Below are 9,596 nucleotides of genomic sequence, written 5' to 3'. Positions count from 1 at the left end.
TATATTTAAATTATGTATAAATATTATATTTTACAATTATATAAAATCATAATATATAATATTTACATATAATTATATATGTTTACATATATTGTATATAATTGTTATATGTGTGTGTGTGTATATATATATATATTTTTTTTTTTTGGCAGCTGACTGGTATGGGGATCGAACCCTGGATCTTGGATCAGCACCAGACTCTAAGAAACTGAGCTAACCAGCCAGCCCCTATTTTTTAAAAGTTAAGGGGGCCGAACCCGTGGCTCACTCGGGAGGTGCGGCACTGGGAGCGCCGAGGCAGCAAGGTTCGGATCCTATATAGGGATGGCCAGTGCGCTCACTGGCTGAGCGCGGTGCGGGAGACACCAAGATTGTTCCTGGCTACTGGCCAACTGGGCATCAACAGTAGAGTGAGGGTCCAAGGGCAATAGTACTAGTCAGGGTCATGGACTATGGTGCAAATTCCCTGTCCCTTTCACTCCAGACCTGTGTCTGTGAGAAGCACAGCCCTGGGCTAGGTCTGGGCAGCTAGGTGCCAGGAGACCCCATCAAGTCTGGGGCAAAGGGCTTTGGGACCTGGCAGGCAACCCCTTGTGCCTGGAGCCAAGCATCCTGCTTGTGAGCGAGCTAGTCATACCACCCATTGGCCAGCCAGCACTTAGGCTTGCAGAGCCCATCTTCATGCTAAAAGTCCTCAAGGGTGCTTAGTGGTCTGCCTCAGATGAGCCTCAGGCTTGGTTAATTCAGCTGAGGGGTACATGAGTGCATGAGTGCATGAGCTGGGCCTCCACAGGCTGCCAGCCTCAGCAGGTCCAGGGGGACGGGCCTCCCTAGGCAGAGAAGCCTGTGTACCACATGGCAAAGCCATCATTTCTGATGGTCCTTGCATAGACTAGACTCTGGCTTGGCCCATGTAGGCTGCACACTGTAGGTGGCACTGGCCTGGTCCCTGGAAAGCTCAAAGGTGTATTTCAGAGAGTGAAGGGGACCCTGCTAGACTGCAGTCTGTAGCCCACTACTCCTACTTTACAGACCAGCCAATTCCTGCTGGAGGCCCCTGGTGATATGGGGAGACCATGTCCAAATCCCTGAATGCCTGCTGAATGCTGAGGCAGCAGGTCTGCACCCTATTCATCATCGGCTTCAAGTTCACATTTTCCCTCTTCCTCACGATCTACTAGCACATTGTTGGAGAGCCCAAGGACCAGAGGCAACTTTATAACCTGCCTGCAGACACCCCCTGGCCTCCCTTTGTTGCCTCCACCCTGCCCTCCAGCAACCCCTGACCCGGAAACGTCTTCTTCTTGGAGACTTCAGACTGAACCAACTCCAACTTCCTGTTCATGTGCTAGGTGGAGTCGGCTGCCAGGACTGTCCCTGGTGGTGGTCCTGATGAAGGGCTTGCCCGGCGGCAACGCCTCCCAGCCCTGGCACCTTGGCATCGCTTCTGGGCTGCTTTGCCAACGTCCAGATGCTCCACTGGACCTGGAGGGGTGGTTCCGGGACACGCCCCTGGCAGCCTGGTATGTGGCTGTGTGGCGGCAGTGGGAACCCTACCTGCTGCCCATGCTTTCTGACACCTCCAGGATCGCATTCATGTGGAAGTTCAAGGGTATCTACCCGGACGTGGACTTCATCGTCCTCAAGAACCTGAGGTACCCGATCAACATGCTGGGCGCCCCATCCCACTTATGTCTGCATTGGCGCCTTCCTAGCCTTCAAGCACAGGCATGAGTTCATGGCACTGTGCACACACGACTTTGTGGTCAACTACAAAGGCTGGATTTGGGGCCACTAGGGCGCGCAGCTGCTCATGCGGGGCTTCAGGAAGTGATGCTCCATCCGCAGCCTGGGAGAGAGCTGCTCCTGCCACAACGTCACAACACTGCCCCAAGAGGCCTTCTACCCCATCCGCTGTCAGAACTGGAAGTACTTCAAGGACTTCAGCCCTGAGGAGCTGCCCTGGCTGCTCAACGCCACCTGCACCGTCCACGTGTGGAACAAGAGTCAGGACATGCCCTTCAAGGCCACGTCCAGGGCGCTTTTGGCCCAGCTCCACGCCCACCACTGCCCCACGAGGCAAGAGGCCATGAAGATGTACTTGTGACAGGCCAGTCAGGCTGCTCCCTCACCGTGTCCTGGTGGAAAAGGATGCTCGGCCGCCCTTCCCTGGGTGGGCCTGGGAGAGGGAGATGGGAGCTGCTGCAGCTTGGTTTAGGGCAGGCTGCTGAGGAGGCATTGTGGGAGCACGTGCCGCAGGCCCTAGGATCGCCTCCCTCCATGACAGGGTGAGGCCAGTGCCCCATCTGTGGGTGGGTGGAGGGGCTGACAAGTGGGGCCAGAGTCGGCTGGAGCGAGTCTGGGTCTTCTGCACAGGGGGCGGCGAAGAGCTCAAGCACCTTCAGGGCTGGTGGGGAAGCCAGGCGGGCTGGGGCTGAGATGCCGGGAGGGGAGCTCAGAGGAGGAAGGAGGGAAGAGTTCCCAGACAGGAGAGGAGGTAGCTAGTGGGAGAGCGGGGTGCACACCCAGCCCTGTGAGCCCAGGGAGGGGGTGGTGGCTTTTTTCTGGTTCTGGCCATTTTTTCGGAGGGACTGAGCAGGCCCTGCCTGCCTGCCCATCCTTTCCTGTCTCCAGAAACGTTGCGAGGGGGGCATGGACTGGCTGCCCACTTCCACGGGCACAGGGTCGGGGAGGTTCTTTTGGCCCAGGAGAGGAATTTTAAAGAAAACGTCCCCCACTCACAATAAACAGGAGAAAAATAAATACAATAAAAGTGAAAAAAAATTTTTTAAAGTTAGAAAGTATAATTTTTTTTTACGTTAGGAAAATGTCAGTAATCAATATTCCCTTTTCCCTATTTTTCAAAAATAGGTTAGAGATTGATAAGTGGGTCACAATTTCTCACACATGCCATGAATAGAAAAGGCATTCAAAAAGAATCAAGTAACTATGGAACTGATCTCAGTATATCTTGGGCAGTAGTAGATGCTGCTACTTATTTTCATTAGGACTTATGAAAATTTCTTATGATAATGCACTACCTCCTCTTGAGGATGATGCAAGATAGTATTTTAATGTCAAGTATTCCATGGGGTTTGGTTTTTCCAAATTACATTCTAAGCTGGTACTACATCACCTAGATAATTTTATTTTGCTTTGGCAACAAACTAAAAGAAATATCCTGTGAGCTGGCTGGCAAGTACAGGGTTGGATCCCTGTACCAACCAGCCGCCCAACCCACTTCTCCAAAAAATAATAATAAAATAAATATCCAAACTAAAGTTAGTACATAAATGAACTTTTCTAAAATTATTCACCAATATTTTCCCTTAATATTTTGTACTTACCAGTTTACCTCTGAAGAAGTTTAACTATTTTAGTTATCTTGCTTAAATATACTGTGACAGGTGTCAATATATTACAACAGTTAGACCTAATTTTCTTCCTCTCAGATAGCTTTTCTGCCTCACTTGAAGAAACATATGGTCATGTTGAAGTTAAAAATCAAACCCTTATCTTAACAATTTATTTAATTAAATGTTGTAAAAATTAATCAAGAACAATCGGTTTTGAATTTAATTCTTAATGACTAATTACAGCTTAGAATCTTCCTTATCCTAATATCCCTGTTATTTTGGAAACTGTAGATTTCCCTAGATTTATATTAAATTTTTAAAAGCCTAAACTTTTCTTCTATGCCACAAGATATTTTATTTGTATTTTATTATTTATTATTATTATTTTTTAAAGATGACCAGTAAGGGTATCTAAACCCTTGACTTGGTGTTGTCAGCACCACGCTCTCCCAAGTGAGCTAACCAGCCATTCCTATGTAGGGATCTGAACCTATGGCCTTGATGTTATCAGCACCACACACTCCCAAGTGAGCCATGGGTGGCCCTAAATGCCACAAGATATTTTAAACTATGGAAACTGTCCACTTAAAAAAAAGCAAATAAAAGATATAGTTTAAAGCATAAAACTTTCTTTGTACTCATGACTTACTCTGTGTAGAAATTCTGGAGATAGAATTACAGAAATTAGACCCATAAAGAATCTTTGTGGTACAATTAGATCTCATTATCCCTTTTATTAGAATGTAACCTAAGCTGTTGTAATCTTTTCTGTGATGCTAGTTACAAGAGCAAATTCTGAAGATTAAAGTTAACCCAAGAAACAATGCTTTAATGAAAAATCTGTGCTAATATGAAGATTAAAATTCAGACTAAAAACTTCACGGTTAAAAATTAAAATTGAAAAAAAAAAAGAAACCAAAAAACTTCAATGTTGCCTCATTCAATACTAGACAGACACTTAGGGTTCATCTTATTTATAGGTGGTACCAACTGGTAAGTGACCTATTATGAGATATTAAGATATCAGGTGAACTTGAAGATCTGTCCATTCAGATAGTGGTTGACAATAAGATGATCAGTAAGTTTGCTGGATTGCACTATGTGAGAAAAATCAAGTATGTGAAGAACACTTACCTTTTGTTTTTGGTGGCTGACCAGTATGGTAATCAGAACCTGTGACCTTGGTGTTACAAGGCTACATTCTAACCAACTGAGCTAACCGGCCAGTCCAGAAGAACTTACTATAAAATTATTTTTTACTACTTCAATGGCATTTTTCATTATCTTTGATGTAGTTATGCATATTTACTTCAGAATAGAACAAGGTCTCAAACCTTAATTTCTCTAGATTAATGCATTTCCTAATTAATAACTACCATCAAGTTCAGAAGTTTTTTTTTTTTTTTTTTTAAAGATGACCGGTAAGGGGATCTTAACCCCTGACTTGGTGTTGTCAGCACCACGCTCAGCCAGTGAGCGAACCAGCCATCCCTATATGGGATCCGAACCCGGGGCCTTGGTGTTATCAGCACCACACTCTCCCGAGTGAGCCACGGGCCGGCCCAAGTTCAGAAGTTTTTGAAGAGGCTCAGAACAGATTGAAATATAGCACTCATTCCAAAATATTTCTTAAACATTTTTTAGTTTTCTTTTTTTCCCCTCATTCCAAAAATTTTTAACGCTATAAGTAGGCCTTTTTCTTTTTTGGCAGCCAATTAATTGGTAAGGGGATCCAAATCCTTGACCTTGTATAAGCAGAACTCTGACACCTCATTTAATTTACATCCATTTAGTTGCTATTCCAGGTGGTTTGTATTAGCTATTGCAAATTCTTCATGCAAACCAGTTGATTACAAAGCAAAATTATTCAAATGGATCTTAATTCTATTATACAATAAAATTGACCTTTTTTATTTTTAACTTTTTTGGCAGCTGGCTGGCTAAGGGAATCTGAACCCTTGACCTTGGTGTTATAACACCACACACTGCACTCTAACCAACTGAGCTAACTGGCCAGGCCTAAAATTTGCTTTAAAGATCTACTTTAACAAAATTTATGATGAAGATTCTAGATTTATATAAGAGAACCTATTTGATCACATTACCTATCAAATTACACAAATGTTCAAAGCTGACAAAAAAATAACATTCACCAATACATCATATGCATGGTGTTTTATTCTTTGAAGAATGGTTCTAAAATATCACACTAAGTCAGGCTGAAAGGTAAAGTTTAAAATAAACAGTTTTATAAGGATAGATTATATCATATGTAATGACTGTTCACTCTACCAAATCTCGAGATCTGAGAGCTTATGATACACCGAGTTGGCAGTAGCACCCAGGTTTTCCAAACAGCCAGTCATCATTTTTCTCTTGTCTGCATAGACTTCTTCTCATTAGCTGCCTTCTGCTTTTGTTGCATGATCTCAGAGTCCCTATAATGGATGAAAAGGCTATAAGTTGTTACAGAAAAACTGATTTTATGTTCTCAGTTGCTTTCTACACATAACTCATTAAGTACATTAGAAGACAATTTAAAAGAAAGTATAAACATTCATGTCTTTCTGTTTTCACGGATGGAGACAAAATGGAAAGGCAAAGACTGCAAAGGCTTTGAAGTCAGATTATTTTAAATACCATCTCTACTATTATCATGACCTTGGGCAAATAGTCTCAAAGCCCTTTCAAAATCAGAGCAATATACATCAAAATTGTTCTGAGACTAGCTATTAATGTATATAAGAGAATCTCACATTAGGCAGCCACATGCAGAAATAATGGCAATTACTCTTGGTTGTTAACAAAGTTAATTCACTCTAATTTTTTTTTCCTGAAAGAAGAGTAATTTAAAAAGTCTCCTAGATTTCCTAACTGGTACCTAGGATTAGGACATGATGTTATGAAGCAATTCAGTTTCTTATAAGACAAAAAGCTCAATAGCTAGTGATGAGAACTGGATTACACTAAAGAAAATCAGGATATTCAGGACACTTTCGTTGCCCTTTGAGTCGCTTAACTGAAACTCCACATACCACATTAACTCTGAACTATAACCAGACTACCTGGGCTAAGTGATCCATGAGTCCATGGCTCCCATATTTTAAAAATATATTAAATGGCTATGTAATCAGCACCTACTTTGTGCCAAGCATTACTGGCTATGGCTTAAGTCCCACAACTGAGTTATCAACCCCATGTTTCAGATATAAAAAAAAAAAAGGCTCAGCACTAAACTTTGCCCTAATCACATAATTACCAAGGTCTGTCCAATTTCAAAGTCTTGGCTATTTATCAGGATGATTTAGAATTAGATTTTAATTCAGGATTGAATAGATCTATCCATGACACTAAGACATTTCTGCAAAGCCAGTAGCAAAAACAAGGAATAGAAGGAAGGAAAAATAAGACAGCTACAAAGAAATGAGATACAGTGGAAAAGAATAGTGATCATTATTTTTCTGTTTGAAACCAAACTCTGCTGTGCTTGTTGTATGACCTTAGTAATGTTACTGAAGTTCAGAGCCTCAGTTTCCTATTCTACACATTGGTGTTAATACCACTTTTCAGGGCTGTGATGAATAGAGATAACAGATACATAGCATCTAGAACAGAGCTTTTATAAGGAGTAGATATTCAGTAAACAATGGCTATTTCTGAACCAAGCTAGACACAGTTCTCCAATAAAAATTATTTCAGAGTCACTGATCCATACCATATTCACTTTTACTGGACTAGCCGGTTAGCTCAGCTGGTTAGAGCACTGTCAAAAAATAAATAAAAGGTGTTCCCTGTGTTCACCCAGTAAATTCACTTTTACTCCAATGTGAGTAAACAGAAACTATTTATTTATTTATTTTGGCAGCTGGCTGGTACAGGGATCTGAACCCTTTACTTTAGTGTTAATGAGCACCATGCTCTAAACAAGTGAGCTAACTGGCCAGCCCAGTAAACAGAAATTTAAGGTGAAGCTAAACGCTTTTATAATAAATATTATCAAAAGAAAACGTGAAGTGATAGTTAAGGGATTCAACCTCATTAACCAATAATTCTTAACTGTGGCTGTACATTGGAATCACCTGGGGAGCTGTTTTTAGTCAGGTTTTAAGATATAACCAAGGTATAATAAAAATTACCCAGCATGCTTTTTAATGCCCAACTCCAGACCAATTAAATAAGAACTGGGTGTAGGGCACAGGCTTGAGTAGCCATCAAGGTTTCCCAGGTGATTATGATGTGCAGCCAGGATTGAGAACCACTGATAAGCCAACAGGAAGCACATGCAGTTATTCACCTAACCTCCAGTTCCATATGGAAAATTTGACTTTAGAATAAGATTAAACTTTGGCTAGCTTTTTTAGAAACATAAACACACTTTTTTCTTAACTTAAGCTGCAGTCTCATTAAAGCATTGTACTATTTGTCACACGTAAGTTTCTTATCAAGACTATGTACATGCATTCTCTACAACCTAGTGGATCTTCAGAAGTCAATACAGCTACAAATACCTTTTTTGTTTCTCTTTCAGAACAGTTATCACTATAATTGAGCCACTTGTCTCCAGACTAGTTTGGGTAGGCTGTCTGCTTTGAAATTGTTGTGTCCCTAGCACCTAACAGTGCCTTATTTTGCTGAATAAAGTTCTTATTGTTGTGGAGGAGCTGCATGAGATTTTCTGCAAAACAAGCTCCAGTGCTTTAAACTCTTCATCCACAGGTAAGGGTAATGACTACCCCATATGGTTTTACTGTGCCTGGCACAAAACAGATACTCATCACTGTCAACCCCTTCCACAGGTTAGGCCCACTCTACCAATGTTTTTTTGTTTTTTTTTTGTCTTTTTTCGTGACCGGAAACGGATCGCAACCCTCAGTGTCGCGCCCGTACTGGACCGGGACCGGCAACGGGATCGCAACCCTCGGTGCTGCTCCCGCACCTCGCTCAGCCAGTGAGCGGCCGGTCTGTATGTGGGATCCGAACCCTCAGTGGGAGCGCCGCCACGCTTTCCAAGTGGCGCACTGTAGCAGTGCGCCACCAGGCTGGCCCTCTACCAATGTTTTAAAAATGCTTTTCATTCTCCAAAGTGTAGCTTCAATCAAAACTTCAGTGATTTGAGAATTCTATTTGTACCACTTACCTCTGCTTTCTCTGAGAGGTAGTCAAGCTATCCTCTTTTCTTTTTCCTTTACTAATTTCCTGGGTTTTCTTCATGTTTTTCTGGCGGGCAAGTTCTCGTTGATTTCCACCTACAAAGACAAACTGTCATGTTCTTTTCCCATCTCCAGAATTATTAATAATTCCATTAAAGGGCTCTTAAGCATCTGAAGTTTGACTTTTAATAGATAAGCCAGCAAAGTATTGCATTGATGGTGTTCCCAGATCTGACAAGGAGGAAGCTTAAAGGTACTTAAGAGTATTATCATACCAATCTAGATGTTCACTAGCTATAAATATCAGATCTTTTAAAACAGGCATTCCGATCACCTGTCTCTATGGGCCAGTATTCCAAAATAAGTTCTGGTTTTTGATGGGTGTGGGTGGAAAGAGAACGATACAGATCACACCTCGCACAAGTTCAGCAATTCGACTGTTCAAGCTAGCAAATGCAGATGCCTGTAAAACCCTACATGTAAGGGTCAAACAAAAGAACCAGGAGGAGACTCAGTCGGAGCTCCGGATCCTCATTAGGCCTTAAGACTTTAGATATCTGCTGTAATCCGCCTCCAAACAAGGACCACCACCCTGGGGTGGCCGTCTCCCCACACCTCCCACGAGTGCTTTCGTGTGTTCATTACCATGCAAACTTGCGCCTCGGAGGCAGGCACCTGTCCGGCCTGAGAGGCCGGAACGGAACCCACCGTCCTTCTCCCTCTGCTGATGGAAGCTGGGGTCCCAGCCCCGCCGGCCCAAGGGATTTACCGGTGAGACCCCGCCTACCCCGCCAGCCGCGCCGCGGTGCTAGGCTCACTCGCCTGACGCTCCCCGCCGTTCCCCCCACCCGTCCGCACACTCACGGGCCATGCTGACCACCGGACAGAGCCTGGAAGAGAGCAACTCGGAAAGGCAACGGCGCCCTGCACGCTCAGCCGCCCTTACCACCCGTCGGTCTGCACGTCTGAGCCCGAGCGGGCCGTTTGCCGGGCGTCGCCTCACCTCGGTCGGTGGCCCCGCCCACGGAGAGCCGACAACAGCCGCCGGCGTGGCCCGTGAGCCACTGCGCGTGCGCGGCCGGGCGGCAGG

At 43.8% G+C, this 9,596-nt stretch overlaps 1 protein-coding gene and 1 pseudogene across 1 annotated transcript; one reads left to right on the top strand and one right to left on the bottom strand.

Moving 5' to 3' along the window:
- The first annotated feature begins 681 nt into the window (after positions 1-681).
- LOC103583319 lies at positions 682-2,107 on the top strand (annotated as a pseudogene).
- Positions 2,108-5,514: 3,407 nt separating this feature from the next.
- LOC103583318 (small EDRK-rich factor 1) lies at positions 5,515-9,534 on the bottom strand. The gene is made up of 3 exons (XM_008564668.1): positions 9,371-9,534; positions 8,494-8,602; positions 5,515-5,794 (listed from the first exon to the last, which is right to left on the bottom strand). Exons 1-3 carry the CDS (start codon positions 9,375-9,377, stop codon positions 5,722-5,724), a joined length of 189 nt encoding a protein of 62 aa, XP_008562890.1. The 5' UTR covers positions 9,378-9,534; the 3' UTR covers positions 5,515-5,721.
- Between the last annotated feature and the right edge of the window lie 62 nt (positions 9,535-9,596).

This window comes from Galeopterus variegatus, unplaced genomic scaffold, assembly GCF_000696425.1.
Source record: "Galeopterus variegatus unplaced genomic scaffold, G_variegatus-3.0.2 Scaffold21620, whole genome shotgun sequence".
Taxonomy (NCBI): domain Eukaryota; kingdom Metazoa; phylum Chordata; class Mammalia; order Dermoptera; family Cynocephalidae; genus Galeopterus; species Galeopterus variegatus.
The sequence above is the reverse complement of the archived record's forward strand: the minus strand, read 5'-3'. Positions and strand labels throughout refer to the sequence as shown.

Bases quoted from the DNA above. Each gene is read 5' to 3' on its own strand.
- LOC103583318 (XM_008564668.1), bottom strand. The intron at 5,795-8,493 runs GTAAGTGGTACA...CATCCATTATAG, and splicing joins ACCTCTCAGAGAAAGCAGAG to GGACTCTGAGATCATGCAAC.